At 39.4% G+C, this 21,443-nt stretch overlaps 1 protein-coding gene across 1 annotated transcript; it reads left to right on the top strand.

Annotated features, from left to right (window-relative positions):
• Positions 1–111: 111 nt before the first annotated feature.
• Positions 112–20,249, top strand: mrc1b (mannose receptor, C type 1b). Its single transcript, XM_058075449.1, has 31 exons — positions 112–339; positions 1,402–1,758; positions 3,362–3,532; positions 3,614–3,769; positions 5,015–5,125; positions 5,223–5,360; positions 5,445–5,621; positions 6,773–6,927; positions 7,007–7,120; positions 7,193–7,308; positions 7,449–7,597; positions 7,679–7,878; positions 8,024–8,139; positions 8,765–8,837; positions 9,002–9,155; positions 9,496–9,534; positions 9,615–9,778; positions 9,842–9,903; positions 10,967–11,067; positions 11,138–11,280; positions 11,407–11,512; positions 11,645–11,769; positions 12,385–12,429; positions 12,532–12,634; positions 13,906–14,138; positions 14,224–14,389; positions 14,458–14,622; positions 16,788–16,904; positions 16,984–17,139; positions 17,222–17,251; positions 18,629–20,249. The coding sequence occupies exons 1-31, from the start codon at positions 120–122 to the stop codon at positions 18,874–18,876; spliced, it is 4,410 nt and encodes a 1,469-aa protein (XP_057931432.1). The 5' UTR covers positions 112–119; the 3' UTR covers positions 18,877–20,249.
• The last annotated feature ends 1,194 nt before the right edge of the window (positions 20,250–21,443 follow it).

Below are 21,443 nucleotides of genomic sequence, written 5' to 3'. Positions count from 1 at the left end.
CACATGTGACAAAATTCATTGAAGAGGGTGTGGCCTAACTGATGAATCACGTTTTAACATATGTCTTACACATCAATTTTTTCCTTCCAGGACAGGAAGTGAATGGGGACACTTTCTCAATGAAGCCGTGCTCGGCAAAAAAAAAGAAGAAGAAGAAGAAGAAAGGGTCAGTTCTGTTAAGAAGTCCTTCTTTTCATGTTGATGCTCATAAGTCCGACGCTTGCAACGCACGGGCGATGTCTGCCGCTCTGAGACTTATCGGGAGAATGTCGACCACATGGATAACGATGGCGGTGGTTGGGCTCCTCGCCCCAATATGTTTGTGTTCCTTATCTGATGGTATGCTATTTGGACTTTTATTCTCTTTTTGACACGACTGTCTTTCCTTGAGGTTGCAGGGAGATGTCAGTGCAGATGCAGGTTGTTATCCATGAGGGGACTATGGGCTCCTCTTGTTTTTTAATCAATAATGTGCTAATAATAATGTGCTAATAATTTTTGTGTGGATAAATCTGTCAAAAATGTGTGGTTTTGAATAATCAAATGATTTATTGTCTTGTTTTGCTGAACAGTGGAGTTGACCGAAGTGCTCTGTTTTTGTTTTTTGTCAACCCCCCAGCACAAATCTAGAATTTAACATGAATACAAAAAAAAATCAGCAGTGACTTTAGAATATAATAGTGTCAAAATAACAAGAAAAATGTTGTAAACCATCCAACCATTTTCAATGCCGCTTATCCTCACTAAGGTTGTGATTATGCTGGAGCCTATCCCAGCGGGGTACACCCTAGACTGGTCGCTGGCCACTTTTTTTAAATCGCAAAAAAGGTTATCGTGTTACAAGAATAAATACAGGGAATACAGTTAAAATGCTTAGAAAATGTTTAATTTTTTATTTTTTTTGGTCAGTGGCAAAAAATAAAGTCAAAATGTTAATCTATTATTTTATTTTATTTTATTTTATTTTATTATAATCTATTATTATAGCGTCGCCTCCTAACAAGGAAGGAAAAGGAAATGAAAGCGGAGAAGCATGGAGCTGAAATATTATAGAAAATATGTTACTTCCAAGTTGTAATATGAGAAAGAAAAAAAAGTTGTAGCTTTTGGAAAATCAGGTTGGGGAAAATTTGAGAATATTATGGAAGTAAAGTCTTATAATATTACAACTATTATTACAGAAAGAACAAAAACCTATATTACCAAGCTGAGATGCTATTTACTTGAAATCTATATAACTTCTTGGCATATTTGCATGTTTTCTATGTAAATGATGAAAGTCTCCATTGCATTCTTTCAATGTTCCGTATGTGGCCTCCGTGGAAATAGTTTGGACACCCCCCAGGTGTACAGGAAGTACACGCATGTGATAGCCTGTTGTTGTTTCACTTCCTTTTGCAGATTCACCATTCTCACTTGTCAACAAAGCCACAGGCACATGTCTAGTGAAAAAATCCTCTCGCTGCTCCGACGTACGCTGGACGACGGGGGAACGCATGTTCGTCACCTCCACCAGAAAGTGCCTGGGGGCGCAGGGCAAGAGCGTGGGCAGCGAAGTCAGCCTGTATGACTGCGACGACAAGAGCGACCTCCAGAAATGGGAATGCAAGAACGGGACGCTGTTGGCGTTGAAAGGACAGCAGCTTTACATCGAGCTCGCCTCCGACGGAGGGATCAGGCTCTCCAAAACTACTGGGCCCAGGAACCACTTCACCATCACTGGGACGGCCAATGGCGCTTGCTCTCGGACACACAGAGGTAAAGAACGCATTGAGATCGATATTGCTCAGGGACACTTCTAGGTAAAAAGTACTGGAGTGTGCTAGCGCTACCTAGTGGCGAAGTAGGTCAATTGCAGTCCCCTCGACCCATTTCAAATAATGGTAATGGTTTTATTTCATTTGAACATGCATCAGATTACAATTGAATGCATCCCATAATCAGTTCACAGTTCCACATGTCCAAAAGGAGTAGGAAGAAGCAAAGCTTATTAAATCCTACCCCTCCATCTGGTACTTTTTCAATCAGTAACTGTTACATTTGTTCACTTCCTGCTTTCCATAATACAGTTTGTTTTTTGTTTTTTTTAATAATGCACCTCGTACCGAAGTACAAGGTGATATGAGCATCCAATGACATAATGGGTACCATAGTAAGTGTCAATATGGTGATATATATAGCACATCAAGACTCTTACAATACAGATGGATATCAAACGTGACACATGTTGCATGAAGATTATACTGTAAATCTAACTTATATTACATAACCGGGATTCTATAGCTGCTTGAGTGCCACTTCTCGTCTATTTTGACTTCACATGCATAGTATTGCAAATGAGTATAACAGGAGTTATAAAGACTAAATAGACTTTGATGTGACTGCAAACCATACAAAGCGAACATAATTTGCAAGTGAACATATCACCCAATTTACGTGGTTAAAAAATGACCAATAAATATCAAAACAAAATCTGAAATTCAATATAAATACCATTACCACAAAATAATAATAATAATAATAATAATTATTATTATTATTATTATTATTTTGACTACAAACCATACCCTTACCACAAAAAATAATGTCGTATGTAGTAAAGTGTATATGTATGTATAGTGTATAGTAAATGTAATGTGTATATAAAATAACCATGTGGTTATTTAAATAGTTTGCTTGCGATTCTTGTATTTATACTGTATTAAGAATATAATAATAATTATTATTATTACTACCTAAATAAAATAAATATAAAAATAAAATCTGAAACTCAATATAAATACAATTTCCACAAAATAATAATAATAATAATAATAATAATAATAATAATTATTATTATTATTATTATTATTATTATTATTATTATTATTATTATTATTATTATTATTATTATTATTATTATTATTATTATTATTATTATTATTATTATTATTTTGACTGCAAACCATACCTTTACCACAAAATAATAATAACCACACGGTTATTTTATACACGTTACATTTACTATACACTATACGTACATATACACTTTACTACATACGACACCTAAACAAAATAACTGTATATAAAACATGCATATAATACTTATACACTATGTACCAAAATGATGGGCGTAGGGAGACTTTATTACCATTTGTTGTAATAATTGGACATTGCTTTGCATTAAATCACTTTTCAATTTTAAGAGTTAATATTAATAACTTGTATTAATATAATTATATTAAGGGTTGGAACTGGAGGCCCTTAGCTTTTGCTAATACAGTCATACCTCAAACATCGCTCCCTCACTCTATCACGGCTTATCAATAACTAATTCATGAACAAACGATGTCTCACTGATGTTTTTTTGCCTCCATTTCAGTTTATTACACCATTGACGGAAATGCATACGGAAAGCCGTGCATGTTTCCCTTCCTGTATAAAGATCGCTGGTATGGAGATTGTACAACCTTTGACTCCTCCATAAAGCGCCAATGGTGTGCCATTGGGACCAAATACGAACATGAGCAGTGGGGATACTGCCCCACTTCATGTAAGCACACAAAATGCCACTATTTGTATTTCGGAAAATGACGATTACAAAGTGTATGCTTGTTTCTGCGTCCCCGCCCAGCGACGGAACACTGGCAGAAGAACCACATCACGGGAGCGTTTTACCAGGTCAATGCTCAGTCAGTGCTGAGTTGGCCACAGGCTGACGAGAGCTGCAGGCAGCAGGGTGCCAACCTGGTCAGCGTGACTGATACCAACGAGCAGGCTTTCATCTCGGGTAAGACCCCCCTTTTTTCATAGGTTGGCTGTTCCTGCAACTTATACTCCAGAGCGACTTATAAATGAGTGTTTATGTTACATTATGTAGCTGAATAAGCATTGTGTTAGCATATCTTACACATATTCAGCCTGTTCTCTATTCTTTTATTGTTACAACTTGCCTTCCAAGAGGACGTAATGTCTGTTTTGGCCAAGTAGTTTGGAAAATAAATTACCCGCAAAAAATTCGACTTATACTCCGGAGCAACTTATAGTTGAGAAAATACAATATATATATATATATGACACATTTGTAGGTTACATAAAAGGAAAATAAAGTAAAGAAACACAAAAGTGATTTTATTTTTCGAAAAGTACATACTCCAGTGCAACTTTTGTTTTGTTTTTTTTAAACATAATTGTGCATTTTTGTCCTTGTGCGACTTATAGTCCAGAAAATACGATATACATATATATATATATATATATATATATATATATATATATACATATATACACACACAGGGTCAGGCAAAATGATCTGACGCATTTGTAGGTTAAATAAAAGTAAAATAAAGTAAAGAAACAAAAAAGTGTTCTTATTTTCGAAAAGTACAGACTCCAGTGCGACTTTTGCAAAAAAATTTAAACCTAATTATGCATTTTTGGCCTTGTGCAACTTATACTCCGGCGCGACTTATCGTCCAGAAAATATGGTATATTCTGCATAATAAAGAAGAAAAGAAATGGTGAAAAAAATATGCTCTAACTACAAAAATATTCCAGTTATAAATAATGGTAATGGTTTAATTTCATTTGAACATGCATCAGATTACAATTGAATGCATCACATAATCAGTTCACAGTTCCACATGTCCAAAAGGAGTAGGAAGAAGCAAAGCTTATTAAATCCTACCCCTCCATCTGGTACTTTTACAATCAGTAACTGTTACATTTGTTCACTTCCTGCTTTCCTAATATAGTTGAAGGGATTTTTTTTTTCTTTATGTTTTTAATTTCAAATTTATTTTTTTGTTTTTTGTTTTATTTTTGTCAAGGAAACATACTGTGCGGACATTCACTTGTCACGGTCGAGTCTGGAACCAATTAGCCGTGATAATGAGGGATTACTGGGTTACTTTTGTAGTAATATCTCAAAGGAGTTTGTGTGAGTTCTGCCTTTTTGCAATAAAAAGGAGGAACACTCTTGGCAAAGAGGAAGACTCCCATTTTCACCGTGTCCTTTGTCGCTTCCGCCCCACAGCGCTGCTAGGAAATGTGAAAAACAAGCTTTGGATTGGGCTGGTCCTCAACCCTGAGCATGGCTGGCAGTGGTCAGATGGGAAGCCCATGCGGTACCTGAGATGGAGTAGTGGTAAGTCGGTTGATAAGCTTGGCGGAATACTTGAGTTCTACAGAACTGATCTAGTATGTGGTAAGAAGTGGGAACAAATGTGATGTTTTCATTTTAGGATTTCCGCTTCCTAATCCGGGCCACAACTGCGCACTTTTGGACTCGGCCGGGCAGCACAAATGGCAAACTCTATCCTGTGCAAAGAAAATAGGCTACATCTGCTACAAATCTGGAGCCCCTCCCGTCCCTCCGCAGAGTACACAATCTCTAAACATCATGACCCCCCCCCCCCCCTCCTTGTAATGCTCCCACTGAGTATCTTTTCTTTTCCTGTCGTCAGTGGAGCAAGGGTTCTGTTCAAGCCCGTGGATTCCCTACAACGGCCACTGCTTCCACCTCCTTCGGACCCCACAGAAATGGACGGACGCTCAGAAGGTTTGCCGCAAAGAGGAGGGCGAGCTTGTGAGCTTGCGTAATGTGGAGGACTACAGTTTTGTCATCTCTCAACTTGGATATGGTCAGTGAACGCAACGTTAGTCCTCATTACATTGCAGGTGGATGATTTGAAAGATGATTTGACTTCCTTCTTAAATAATCTTCGTAATAATTTTTTTATTATGACTTCATTACAATTATATATTGACTTTACTCCCATAATCATATTCCTTCTTTTCAACCAAATTTTTCAATAATTCATTTATTTAGTTGTGTTTTTTATTATAATATTACAACTTAAAATAAATATGTTATATATTAATTTTATATATATTTTTATATTTATATATATATATTTTAAAAATATATTTTAACTAATTGCTACAAAGCTGACACTATTTTCCCTCATAATATCACACATTTATTGCACTTTTTTTGTTAGAATACGTCTTTTTTCTCTTAATATCTTACATTATTTTCATAAAAATGGAAACTGTGCTGTTGTTGCTTTTTATTTTCTTCATGTAATTAATTGTTTTTCTTAATTCTGACTTCATTCCCACAATATTTAGGCTTCATTGTCATAACATTAGAACTTTTTCTCCAACCTACTTCTCCAAAAAGTACTACTTTTATACTTGTTATATTTGTTGTTTAGTTTGTTTCTCACAATGAAAAAGCAGTAAAGCTGTAAAAAAAATGAATGAATGAATGAACATTATATTTAAAATTTTATATTTTATCTTTCATATTTGAACTTATTTCCCTTCCCACTTTATTCTTGTAAAATTATGACTTTTTCTTGTTATATTATTATTATTACTTATTATATTACGATTAGTAGATTACTTTTTACTTTACAATAAAAACATTTAACTTCTCATTAAATTACTGCTGATTTTTCAAAATTTTCTGTTGTTTTTTTAGTTTACTTGTTTTAATTCTGGTTTTAGAATGTGCTGCTGGCCAAAAAAAAATGCTGTATGCCTCAAATATTCTTAATTATTTACACCTTTTTAATTATTCTTTTAACCACTGAGTCTACTATAGTCGCTACTATAGTCACCAGGTGTTTAGTCTACAATAGACAGTTCTCTAATTGTGTCTAATTACCACCAGGCCAAACAATTAAAGTGACTTTAGCGTCCAGCAACTACTAAAACTAACAACGTGACCAATGGTGTTTTTATTGTCAACAAGCTGAGTGTTAGCTAAAATGTTGACCGCCCACAGCCTCCACCGATGAGCTTTGGATCGGCCTAAACGACAGGCGGACGGAGGGCCTGTTCGAGTGGAGTGACCTCACTGCCGTCATGTTCTCCAGCTGGCAGTACGGAGAACCCACTCTCTCCACCGATGACGAGGACTGTGTTCTCATGGTGGGAGAGGTAAAGCAGTCACTCGGCATTGATTATGCTACTATGATGCTTGCCAGTGTGTTACAGTTATATTTCTGAAATGCGACAGAATGGCAACTGGGCAGACCGCTCCTGTGATGAAAAACATGGCTTCATCTGCATGAAGCAAAGCAGCACAGAGCACGCCAGAGATGAAATTAATTTAGACATTGGTTGCAAAGCTGTGAGTCAACTTCATTCCTTACATGTACGTAGATGTTTTGCTATTTTGAATGTGGTTTTTCCAATGATCCAGGGCTGGAAGAGACATGGCTCCTACTGTTACTTTGTGGGGACGGAAACCAAAACGTTTGATGAAGCTAAAGATGGCTGCAAGTCATCCGACTCCTATTTGGTTGATGTGTCTAATGGGTAAGGATGCATGCAGATCATCACCCTTTGTACGTTTGGGTTTTATACATAATGTCGGACGGCTACTTAATGAATCAAAGTAGTAGCATGAATGGAAAAACATATTTTCACAGTCAACAACATTGTGTGACCATTTCCAGGGTGGACAACGCATTCTTGGTCAGCTTAGTGGGCGCAAGACCGGAGAAGTACTTCTGGCTTGGCCTCTCTAATCAGGTGAACCACGATGAGTTTGTGTGGACCAACGACAACGCAGTCACTTTTACGCACTGGAACAATGAAATGCCCGGTAAGTGTGTGTTTTTCTTAGTTCCATCCTCAAGTGGAGGCAGAGATATAGGATAGCTTCTAACGCTACTTCCCTAAAAAGGTAGTAGACAAGGCTGCGTTGCCATGACAACCGGCGTTTTCGCCGGGCTGTGGGATCTTCTGCCCTGCACCAACACGGAGAAATACATCTGCAAGCATCTGGCTGAAGGGGCTGTGTTAACGCCTCCGCCGCCGACGGTTAGCCCCCCGCAGTGTGCCGAAGGTTGGATCCGAGTGGGAACAAGGAATATCTGCTCCAAGGTACTGCTGGAGGTCACAGCCCAACAAACTAGGGGTGTCGCAAGATCTTGCAATACACCAAAACATGATTCCTAGTTCAGAGAGAAAACTCGACTGGGCTGGACTGTACTGTATCATCAGTAAAGTACGCTGTCTTGCACTCCAGTTCTTCACAGGGCCCCGGGACTTTGAGAAGACTTGGTATGAGGCCCGAGATTACTGCAGGGCCATTGGAGGAGATCTTCTCAGCATCCACAGTAGCGCTGAGCTCTTTGTGGGACGGTAGGATGCCTTCAAACAGCATAATACAATACACAACGCAAGAAAAAAGGACATATCATTTCATATGACTACTAAAATAGAATGTTGTTATAATGTTAATATTATTATTATATTATATGTTAATTAGGGTTAAGTACAGTGCTTATTTGAATGTACATCACACCAGGGCACATGTATTCACACCCACATTCTATGGACAGTTTGGATTTGCCAATTAACCTAGCATGTTTTTGGAATGGTTATGGTTTTTATTTCATTTGAACATTCATCAAATTACAATTGAGAGCATCACATAATAAAAAAAAATGTCCAAAAGGAGTAGGAAGAAGCAAAGCTTATTAAATCCGACCCCTCCATCTGGTACTTTTACAATCACTAACTGTTACATTTGTTCACTTCCTGCTTTCTAATGTAATTCAAGTTTCTTATTTTTATTTATAAAAAAAAAATTTTGTCCGTACCAAAGTACAAGGTGTGGGAGGAAACCAGAGTCCCCGGAGAAAACCCACACATGCACGGGGAGAACATGCAAACTCCATACCGAGATGCACGAGGGGGGAATCGAACCATTCCATAAGACAAGACTGGTGTAGTTGTTGACATTTTGCAATGTGATTTGTCTCAGCTACGGAAAGGCCTGGATTGGACTTCATATTCCTGACCCAACTACCGGCTACGTATGGAGTGATGGATCCTCGGTGAGGGAGCCATTTTATTTTCTACAAAATAAATAAAATTATTATTATTATATATATTTCCAGAAAGTTTTGGTTGAACTGGTTAAACTTTTAGGAAGTTTGGGACATTTTAGGACTGAATTCACAAAAAATATATTTTTAAATGAACTTTTTTTTCCCCACAGGTAAACTTCCAACACTGGCAGGAAGGAGAACCAAACAATTTTCAGAATTCAGAATCCTGCACAGAATTCCGGATCTATCGAGCCGATGACAGCGGGTCCTGGAATGATGTTCACTGTGAGAGCTACAACGACTGGCTTTGTCAGATCCGTGCAGGTCAGACTGTTTGTTGTTATTGTGGTTTTAGTTTACAAGGCTGCACAGCGGTCGAGTGGTTAGCGTGCAGACCTCACAGCGAGGAGACCAGGGTTCAATTCCACCCTCGGCCATCTCTGTGTGGAGTTTGCATGTGAATGCGTGGGTTTTCTCCGGGTACTCCGGTTTCCTCCCACATTCCAAAAACATGCTAGGTTAATTGGCCACTCCAAATTGTCCATAGGTATGAATGTGAGTGTGAATGGTTGTTTGTCTATATGTGCCCTGTGATTGGCTGGCCACCAGTCCAGGGTGTACCCCGCCTCTCGCCCCAAGACAAACTCTTGTCTTTTTAATCCAGGAGTCACTCCAAAGCAACCTCCAAATGATACTGCAGTAGGTAAGCAGACACGCCCCTACAGACCAGCATATAAGTAAGTCATTGTCAGGTGACCAATGTTTCTGACGCTTCCTTCCCAGAGTATAACCATACCGCAGATGGTTGGGTGGAGTGGAGAGGGAGTCAGTACTACATAAACAGAGTATCCATGGCCATGGAAGATGCTCGCCATTATTGCCAGCAAAGACATGGAGATTTGGTGTCCATCAGCAGTGAAGCGGAAAGCATCTTTTTATGGAAACAGGTAAGGACGCTGTGACTAACTCAAACACAACAAAAGCTTACGTGATTGTTTGCGTTATTATAGGTTTCCAGAAGCTATGGGGCTTACTACATTGGCTTGTCAGTGGACCTTGATGGCTCATTTTGGTGAGTATGAATGCCCAAAACACGATACCAGGAAATTGATGCAGATACTGTAAGTGGTTCAAGGAATGCCTCTGTTCAAATAATCCTATAGTGTGTGCTTTACAAAAGTATTTAACTGCAGAGGTCTTGTATAGCCTCAGGTCAAAAAACAGTGTGTGGCTGTAGGCAACCTCCCCATGTATATGTTTTTCGTATTAATTCCAAATCATGGCAGTTGTGGAATTTGACATATCACATTGTCAAACATACTTATTATAAATACATGTACATGAATCACCAAAATGGACTCGAATCAATCATGTAAATGCAACTAATCCTTTTCCAGAAGGCCAAAATGCTAGCACACACGCAGCAAACAATTTGAAATGCACCCAGATAATAATAATAATAATAATAATAAATGATGAATAAAAGCCATACATGAACATTTAAGGTTACTTTTACTTTCCTTTAAGTTGTGATTGGTACTGTAACTGTTCCCAAAGACATGATGCGGCAGCAAGACACCACACGGTCGCCAACTTCTTGTTTTGCCATGAGTTATTTTTTCACCTCAGTAACCCAAAATGGAGCCAAAGAGAGTTGCAATTGACAGCATTAAGAAGATCAGAAACACTGAGTTGATCAACCTCTGTGTGCCACATTTGAAAATGTTCATTTTCAAAAAATGACATTTTCGCTGCCCGTCAACTGCTACCACTGCAGCCCGACAGTTCCGCCCAAAGGGGGCTGCCCGCTCAAATGGACCAAATTTGACACTCATTCTGTAGGTTAGAAATATCTGCAAAAGCAGGAGGTATAACAGTACTCCCCTTCCCCTAGTGTTACAGCATCAAAATGTACAAAATGTTTGACATTTTCAGGAAAACACGGTAACCGGGGGGGGTTAACTGAGCTTCCACTGTATAAAGTTTTCCTTTTAACTTTGTCATACACTCCAAAGCATTATTAAAGTTACACTACCATGACATTAACTAAACCTCCTGCCTCTAATTAGAACATTTACGGTGTGACAATGCAAAACTGCTAATCTTCTGGTCCAAATCATCTGTGTTCTTCAAAGGTGGATGGATGGTACTTCAGTGGGCTATCAAAGATGGGATGAGAACCAACCCGACACAAATTCCTACGATCAGAATTGTGTCTCCATGTCCTACTTTATGGGTGAGTCTCTGGAAAATGCTCAGAGTGAGAGATCAATCTGAGCATTGTAAATCAACTTTTGTTCTCCCAGGTTTGTGGCGCGGCTCCAATTGCGGCGAAGAGCACCAGTCTATTTGTAAGCGTGGAACGGCGGTGCCTGTCAACAGCACTGCTGCCCCGACGGTACCTCCCAAAGGGGGCTGCCCGCTCAAATGGACCAAATTTGACTCCAGGGTAAGATGTAGTAGTGGAACCTCTGTTGGACGTCCTTGGACACCCATTCTTCAGGCTGTTATTGCGTTGGTTACAAATATGTGCAAAAGCAGGAGGTATAACAGTACTCCCCTGTTATATGCATAGTGTTACAGCATCAATAGTAACCGGAAGACCACCTGGGAAGAAGCAAGGAAACAGTGCATCACCATGGGAGGGAATCTCGTCTCCATACCCACCAGGCGTGTGCAAGGTTTGAGCTACTTATTCGTGTTTCTACAATTATACAAAACATCACAAAAATAATGCTTGTGAAAATCAGAACCAATCAGAACCATGTGAAAATAGAAGAGCAATTCAGTGAATGACATCCTTCTTCTTGTAGCGTTCCTGACCACCAAAATGGCCGAAGTGTCTGCAGACCTGTGGATTGGTTTGAATAGTTTGAATCAAGACGCGTTTTTTTGGAGCGATGGGAAACCAAGGCAATACACCAACTGGGTCTATTCTGTAAGTGCATATACTGTATTTAGAAAATACGACCCTCACAGCTAGGAGACCAGGGTTCAATTCCACCCTCGGCCATCTCTGTGTGGAGTTTGCATGTTCTCCCCGTGCATGCGTGGGTTTTCTCCGGGTACTCCGGTTTCCTCCCACATTCCAAAAACATGCTAGGTTAATTAGACACTCCAAATTGTCCATAGGTATGAATGTGAGTGTGAATGGTTGTTTGTCTATATGTGCCATGTGATTGGCTGGCGACCAGTCCAGGGTGTACCCCGCCTCTCGCCCAAAGACAGCTGGGATAGGCTCCAGCACCCTCCGCGACCCTTGTGAGGAAAAGCGGTACAAAATGAATGAATGAAATACAACCATTGAGACAACTGTTGGGTCTTGGGTGGCGATAGCTACCCTAACCCTATGTGTTAAACTCAGGCCCCATCCGCCCGGATGAAGTGGTCATTTTAAGTTCAGCAAAGCATGCTGGGAAACACTCCGATGTAAAAAAAACAAACAAAAAAAAACACAATCTGAAGTAGGCTGGCCTGAGTTTTGGTCCCCTGTGTGATTGAGTTTGACACCCCTGCTATACAGTATAATGAATTAAATGGTTTACATTTTTAGGTACACAAACGTCGACCAGGGAGTTTTTATCAAAGATGGAATGAGGTAAATCTCAAGACTTCAATGCTTTCATTATGTTATCAATTGTGTAATTAATGATGTAAGACAAAAGCACTAAAACAACGCTAACTTCTTTCCCTCTACTAGGAGAGTTGTGTTATAATGACCAACAGTCCCACTCTTGGAATTGGAAAATGGATGATCAAGTCCTGCAATGACAGCAATGGCTTTATCTGTACCAGGAGTCTTGGTAGGTTGAACATACTTTCCCCTTTTCTCTGGGGAAACTCCCGTTTCACTATTGGAGGCAGGCATATATACAGACTAATGACTAAGTGGTAGAGCAGTTGCCTCACAACCGGAAGTTTGCAGGTTCAATCCTCACTGTCAAAGAGCTTTGAGGTGGAAAAACACGACAGAAGTGAAAGACAATTTAACATCTTATCAGATTAGCACTTTTAATTTTAATGTTTTGACCCTTTGTATTGAGTTGTGGGCTCCTATAGAGCAGCTACACAAAATAACTCGTGCAGAAAACTTTTGTTTTTGCAGAATTTACACCAATTTCCTTTGATTTGTGCTTCCTACCAAAACTCTCTATTTTCACCCGCCCAACGTGCTTCCTAACTATGAACCATATAAGGAAGTCCGCCCCTCTGTGACATCACAAAGGGCCAGTTTTACCACGCCTTTTGAAACCGAGCATTTTGAGCCATCCTAAACTTCTTTCAGGGCTCACCTCCAAATGCACAAACCTCATTATCTGAAACTTTGACATGGTTTAACACAATACAACATTCTAACTACTTTTATAGGTCAGAAAAGTGGAGAAAGCATCATAGGTCCCCTTTAAGATAGTATATATTGGTGGAACAAGTCAACTTTTTGACCTACTTGTAAGATTAATTTTGGCTTACTTCAAAATTAGTGACTTTCAGTATACTGCGTATTCATTTTGCACTAAAATGTCATTTAATTTTCACTTTAATGGTATGAAGTATTTTATTCTGGAAAAAAAAGTATTTCAATTTAACAGTCCTACTTATTTCTAGATATAGAAAATATAATTTAAGATTTTTTTTATCAAGTAAAATGAACAAGCTGCATAGATCATTTCACTAGTTTGAAGTATTTTTTCCTAGTGTCCAGTGTGCTATCTTATATTTGGATTTTTATTGGTTGTAGCAAGATTAAATAAAAAGACTATTTTATTCTAAAGAAAAGTATTTCCAGCTTAACCTCTGTGTGGAGTTTGCATGTTCTCCCCGTGCATGCGTGGGTTTTCTCCGGGGACTAAGGTTTCCTCCCACATTCCAAAAACATGCTAGGTTAATTGGCGACTCCAAATTGTCCATAGGTGTGAATGGGAATGGTTGTTTGTCTATATGTGCCCTGCAATTGTGATTTTTGAATTCATATATTTTTCGAATAAACAGGATAAAGTGTAGCCAGCAAAGTCAAAGTGCCCACGGACGACTGTACTGTACATCATTAAACCACAAGTCCACATGTTGCTCACAGACACAGGTATCCCGTCCCAGTCGGAACCAGCGGTCCCCAACATCTACGTGACTCTGGGAAATGACAGCATCAAGGCTGTGACTCAGCGTCTCACCTGGGACGAGGCCAAGAGGCACTGTGAAGGCGATAAAGCCAAACTGGCAAGTCTGAGGAATGAGTGGACACAAGCCTACGTGGAACTTTTGGCCTTAAATCTCAAAGGCCCTCTTTGGATCGGACTGAACAAAAAAGAGGTACGACACCACCACTAGTGACAAATAAGACGTAAACTGCTGCTTCCAGTGCACGCAAAGAATGAAATATATATGTGGCTGTCAGACCGGGGGTTATTTTAGGTACATTGACGGCTGGCACATGCCTTTTGCCAACTGGGCCGAAGGGGAGCCAAGCCAAGACCGACCTTGTGTGTACCTGGACCTGAATGGACAGATTAAAACAGCGCTCTGCAATCAGACTATGAACAGCGTTTGCATGCAGTCGACAGGTTGGAGCCATTAACTTTATAATGTAATCTTCTTTCAACATCACCAAACGTTATCGATGTAATTCCAGATATGCCGCCAACACAGTCGTCCAGCTACCCAGGAGTTTGCCCCGAAGAGGCCGTGGTGGATTACCACCAGACTTACACTTGGCTGCCGTTTAAGGGTCACTGCTATTTGTTTGCCACAGATGAAATTGAATGGGCGGATGCTGCCACAAGCTGCGTGAGACATGGTAAGAAGCATAATAAACAAAAGTAATAATTTTTCCTCATTAATCTCTTCCTAAAGGGCTGAACAAAACCGAAAGATAGAAAAAAATTCTCTTGAGAAATAATGCAAATCCAATGAATCTGTTCCAGACACCCAAAACAGGAAATTATTACAGTTGTACATGCAGAAAACGAAGCAAAAATACTTGATGAAATGGACAAATGAACATTTAGCATCATTTTGCTTGACTTGTTGTTGAACGGTTAGTGCTCTATACTGGATACTTTCTTTATTATCAACTTCAGCAGCAGATACAACCATCATGACATGAAAACTGGCCTGCCTCACTTTCTGTTTGGTGTCTCCTTTAAACCATTCACCCTGCAGTCTGCGCTCACTAGGAACCTTTGCACTACAATGCTTGTATAAGGAGTCCAAACCAATCCACTTGGTTTATATAGTACACTGTTTCCACAGTGCTGCACAAACTAGTAAAAAAAACTTTAAAAAGAAGTAAAAATAAACAGTAATAAAACATTAAAAAATAAAAATAATAAATAAAAGAAGTAGTTAACAAATCAAAAGTAAAAACTAGTATAATATTCATTCATTTTCTACCACTTTTCCTCATGAGGGTTGCGGGCGGTTCTGGAGCCTATCCTAGCTGTCTTCAGGCGAGAGGCGGGGTACACACTGGACTGGTGGCCAGCCAATCACAGGGCACATATAGACAACCATTCACACTCACATTCATACCTATGGACAATTTGGAGTCCCCGGAGAAAACCCACGCATGCAAACTCCACACAGAGATGGCCGAGCATGGGATTGAACCCTGCTCTCCTAGCTGTGAGGTCTGCTAACCACTTGACCGTCGTGCAGCCATATAATAATAATAATAATAAACCAATCTAAACTAAAAAAAAAAAAAAGGAATAAAAGACACAGAGGACCACACAACTCAGTTACAAGTGTAACGGGGCGTTCTTGCAAATGAATACAAAAGACCAGGGGGTAGTAGTTGGCAAATACATGATATTTTTTATATTTTACAATCAAAAAAAATTTAAAACAGTGATTTTATTAGCTATGAAATATAAAAGGCTGGACACATTAAGACACTAATTGGCAGGGGGGGATGGAAATAAAACACAACACAGCAAACAAATCCCAATAAAAGCAAAACCCGAACAACACAATATAACCTTTAACTCCCAATTGGACCAAGTAATAGTGCATACGTGCAATGGTTGTTGGCCCTCCCCTAAAGTGCATACAATAAGCCCATTGAGACAACACAACCCCATAGCGCCATCTACTGCCTAAATTAAGCCTAACACGCTTTCGGAGGTTCACAGAAAAACGCAACAACCGCTTTAATATAACGAGCGAAACAAAAGCATAACAAGACAGCAGTGGCTTACCGAAACACAAAATGATGAAACACGTTATAACCACTGCAAACTGAATATAACAAAAGAAAACGAAAACTACCTTCACCGTGATCTCCACAGCTAAAACCAAGTCAGGAGCGATCCTGGCAGAGAGGAAGCAAGGTGCCATTTAAATAGACCGCCTGATTAGTGCAGCTGCGCACTGTGCACTTGCGCACCCGTGATACGTTTTGGGGGGTTGCTAACCGTCGGACTTTTGGCTTTCAAGTCGAGCCGGAGCTGAATCACCAAAATCACTCCATTACACAAGCTAGAAAATTAAAGTGTGTTTGAAGACGAGACTTTGGGGGGTGTTTTTACGTAAGGGGGGAGAGTTAACAAGTGTTCCACTCCCTGGTCTTAAGTCTCCTCTTGGGCAGCCATGATTTGGAGCTGGCCTTCGGACACCAATTTTGATAATGTTGATGATGTATTGAGGGGCCGGCTCATTCAATGTCTTAAAAACAAACCCTAAAATCTTAAGAATTGGGGTGGGCTTAGACTTAATATGCATAACTTGGTCAAAAAGTGGCAATGATAAAATTAAAAAATAAAAATAAAAATAAATTTTAATAAAATTCAAATTAAATGATTAAAACAGGATTTTACAACGGCGTTGACTTTTTTACACAACTTATTATGACGCAAGGTGGGTAGCTGTCAGATGCGTATGGTTTTTGACTCCCAAGTCCGAACGGGTACCGGTCTTGCATATTCCACTTTTTGTTGTCAATAAGCCCTTCCTGTTGTTAAGGTGGACTTCTGGCCAGCATTGAAGACCCGGAGGAGCAAGCGTTCATTCAAAGCAACATCGAAGTATTTCAGGACAGCCACAGCTCATTCTGGATCGGCTTGTACAAAACCCACAGAGGTATAAAACTCACACACAACAACACAAAATATGTAAGCGGTTTATAACAACAGCAAACCTAATGGACCGTTGGTACCAGGCACTTGGATGTGGTTGGATAAAACCATAGTGGACTACACAAACTGGTCTCCGGAAGAGTCAGAAAGAGACTACGGAGAGATCAGAACTTCAGATGGCATGTGGGTGTCCGGACTCAAGTGGCACGACCGAGCGTTCATATGTGAAACACCCAAAGGTAGAACTGGATCAAGTTTACAACATCAACATAAGCTCATGAAGACTAAGATGTTGAAGTTTATTTATGATTTTTCCAACAGTGATGCCAAGAGAATCGGACCCAGAATCTCGTAAGTCCTTTACCCTTGTCTTAACCTTTCTGTGTCCATCATCTGAGAAGATCTTTGGCTAGTTAAAAACAACAGAGCCGTCCTCTCATATTGGATTGTTGATGAGTGTAGGTAGCAGTAGGTTCTCAAAAACAGCACAGTGCTCATGTTGTATATTGGCTCTTTGACCAGCATTTTTTTCAGAGAGCTCTCCTGTCACTGTGTAGTTGGATTTGAATTAGATTCTCAATTCAAATTACATTCTCAAAAACAGCAGCATGGTCCTGCTACACTGTTTTTAGGATCTTTTACAAGCATTTTTACAGCAGGTCCCGTATGGCGGTCCTGTTATGTATAGGTTCTTTAACATGTGTTTTAGATGTCGATTTTCAAAAACAGCATAGTGATAGCATTGCATTGTCATAACAAGGATCTTTGATAAGGGTTTTGCAGTATATTCTTAAAAACAGCAGAGTGCTCATGTTGTATATTGGCTCTTTGACCAGCATTTTTTTCAGTAGGTCTTTAAAAACAGCAGAGCGCTCCTGTCACTGTGTAGTTGGATTTGAATTTGATTCTCAATTCAAATTACATTGTCAAAAACAGCAGCATAGTCTTGCTACACTGGTTTTAGGATCTTTGACAAGCATTTTTACAGCAGGTCCCGTATGGCGGTCCTGTTATGTATAGGATCTTTAACAAGTCTTATAGATGTCGATTTTCCAAATCAGCATAGTGATAGTATTGCATTGTCATAACGGGGATCTTTGATGAAGTTTTTTGCAGTATATTCTCAAAAACAGCAGAGTGCTCATGTTGTATATTGGCTCTTTGACCAGCACTTTTTTCAGTAGGTCTTTAAAAACAGCAGAGCGCTGCTGTGACTGTGTAGTTGGATTTGAATTTGATTCTCAATTCGAATTACATTCTCAAAAACAACAGCGTGGTCCTGCTACACGGTCCTGTTATGTATAGGATCTTTAATAAATGTTATAGATGTCAATTTTCAAAAACAGCATAGTGATAGCATTGCATTGTCATATCGAGGATCTTTGATGAAGGTTTTTGCAGTATATTCTCAAAAACAGCAGAATATTCCTGTCACATGGGGGATCATTGTCTTATATTTTTGCATTAGATTCTCAAAAACAGCTACAATGTTCCTGCTATATAGAGGATCTTTGACCAGCATTTTTATCAGCTCTTTCTAAACAGTAGAGCTGTCCTGTCATATAGTATCTCTGATGATTTTTTTTTTTTATTCTTAAAAACAGAAGAGTGCTTCTGTTATATAGAGGATCTTTGACTAGAATATTCGCATCATAAAGACAGCAGAGCACTCCTGTCACATAGAGGATCTTTGACTGACCCTAACTTCAGCTACTGTTGACTGTGCAGAGCCACAAGGAGGTGGAAATTCCAGCTCTCGCACGCACACCAGCTTGATCGTGGTGCTGGTCATCACCCTCACGTCCTCGCTGATTGTCGTCGCCTTCTTCCTCTACAAGAAGTCGCCGCGGCCCCTTCCCACCTTCGACAACCCGCTCTACTTCGGGCGGGAGCGAACGCAACCCGATGTGGTGGACACCAATAAACTGATAGAGAAAGCGGAGGAGGAGACCCCGGAGCCCATTATTGCTCTGTGATCCACTTTAGCGGAGTCCAAGTGGGACGTGCATCTCAGGCTAACGTATCACATCCTCCATGTCTTGGGTTTCTGCTGAATGTGCCATTTTGTCACTTATTTAAGAATAAGCGCCTGTTTCCGTGTAGCCGTCCGCTTCTGGCTTTGTGGAACTGAACTATTTGGGACTTGTCACTGGAACCCATTTGGACATGATTGTCATGCACGTGGATGTAAATAATGAACACGATTACGTTAGCACCATGCTATTCATTGCTTGGGTACACGGTTTGAAAAAAAAAACTCTACTCTGGATTTTTTTTTTGTGGGGGGGGGGGGTGATGTCCAGTGTTGTATTTGAATTGTATAGTTGAATTAGTAACTGAATAACTCCTTCATGTCCAGTAGGGGTGTCACAAGATTTTGTGCCACGAGATCTCGCGAAATTTAAATATGATAAGATTTCGCGTTCAGAAAAAAATCTCATGTGCACGAGAACTGGGAGGATTATAATGAATTAATCACACAATAAATGAAAATTAACTTGATAATTTTGCTGGTACATAGCAATATGCTACAATATAATAGTGATACTCCAGCATGCAGAAATATATGTGTGTGTGTGCTAGCAAGGGTGTGTGGTCAAATAACAGCTAGCGTAATGTTTACTTTAGACTTAGGAATTCATTCATTCATTCATTTTCTACCGCTTATCCTCACGAGGGTCGCAGGGGGTGCTGGAGCCTATCCCAGCTGTCTTCGGGCAAGAGGCGGGGTACACCCTGGACTGGTGGCCAGCCAATCACAGGGCACATATAGACAAACAACCATTCACACTCACATTCATACCTATGGACAATTTGGAGTCGCTAATTAACCTAGCATGCTTATGGAATGTGGGAGGAAACCGGAGTGACTTAGGAATTCTTCTTGCAAAATTGAATGACTGATTGAATGACTGCATTTTCCTTTTGTTCTTAACTCACGGTAAAAAAAAAAACCTCCTCTAACACTCACATCTCAACGTCTCACCTTTACACACTAAGTAACTCACTCAAGCTAACAGTAGCCATGTATACATGGACCCAAATATTCCAATTCCATTCGGGTTATTTGCTCAAATGGAAAGAATGTAACCTTTGTATACACTTCATTCCGAAAGAAAAGTGCCAATCCGAATGAATATATAATCAGATTCAAAGGGGTGGAATATTCCTTTCCCCAATCCGATTGAGGTATCTTGTACCCGCTCAATCGGAAAGTTGTCAGACTGCGTTCTTCTTCGTGGTGTTTTTCTTCTTCTGTTGTTTATTGACGGTTGGCAAGCAGCTTTTGTGTGCATTAGCGCCATCTGTGGAACAGAATCTAAACCCTTCTTTACGCCATTCACAAGTCCAGTTTTATTAAAAAAGAAAATATATATCTATATAAAACATGTCACGAGTTTAATTATAAAATATTAGCAAGATTGAATTTGATCTTTTCCTCTTTAAATTTATCCCGGGTGCGTTCTTTCAGCGTATACTCAGATATGACGTAACACGCAGATCCAGACGTTCTTCAGTTTTAAAAATGGAGGCGAGCAATCGGCACTGGACTGCTGTGGAAAGTTTGTTTTTGATCCAAATTAAATTTCAAGACTGGACGAACGGAAAACTCACAATACGGAGTTATTCCAACAAGTGAAAGAAAAACTCGAGGAAGTCGGTATCACGTGATGTTGATGTTTACGTTTTACTGGGCATGCCCTATTGACTATTCTGGTTGATTATAGCGCCGCATGTAGACACGCGATTGGAATATGCCTTTCCATGTATACCATTGTTTTCGGAAAGGTCATTCGGAAAGAGAAAAACTCATGTAAATGTGGCTACTGTTAGCTAACTATCTGTGCTACAATGCTATTGTTGCTTAAACTCTTGAGGATTAGCGTGATAGTTTGGGCCTTTGATTGGGTTCAGAGAGGGTTTTTTAATGATATAGTTTTGCCAGTACCAGAGTAATACTAATCCCGATTTCAAAATATGATTTTTACACTCCAACTGCTTATGCAGCATAACTTGCGGCAACAACTTGGCAATCTTAGGAATCATCTTTGGTAACTTGAGTCCGAATGGAGATCACCCACACATCAGTTATCAGTACATCAAATCTAGCAACATTTCACTGATCATTTTTGCTAATATGATAATGATGGCTGAACATTTTTTTGAAGTGTTGTGGTGTGCCGTGCTACAATCATTTTCTATGGTCCCATTTTTGAATCCAATATTTAGCTTATCTTAGGACATCTTTCATCAGATCTTAGTTAACAGTCAATTTAGGAACACAAAATGCTTTGCAATAATAATAATAATAACAATAATAATCATAACAATAATAATAATAATAGTAACAAATGAGCCTCCATAAAAACCTTTTATTAGATATAATGTCCTTCATCGCTATACACTTATAAATATTATAAATATATGATTCTATGTATTTTCTCATGATGATACTTATACTCAAATGCTGCAAATATTTTGCAGCTGAAAACTTAAAATAAATAGGTTTTTATTAAATTCATGAATTAACTAATTTTAACTA

This window comes from Doryrhamphus excisus, chromosome 1 (assembly GCF_030265055.1).
Source record: "Doryrhamphus excisus isolate RoL2022-K1 chromosome 1, RoL_Dexc_1.0, whole genome shotgun sequence".
NCBI lineage: Eukaryota > Metazoa > Chordata > Actinopteri > Syngnathiformes > Syngnathidae > Doryrhamphus > Doryrhamphus excisus.
The sequence above is the reverse complement of the archived record's forward strand: the minus strand, read 5'-3'. Positions and strand labels throughout refer to the sequence as shown.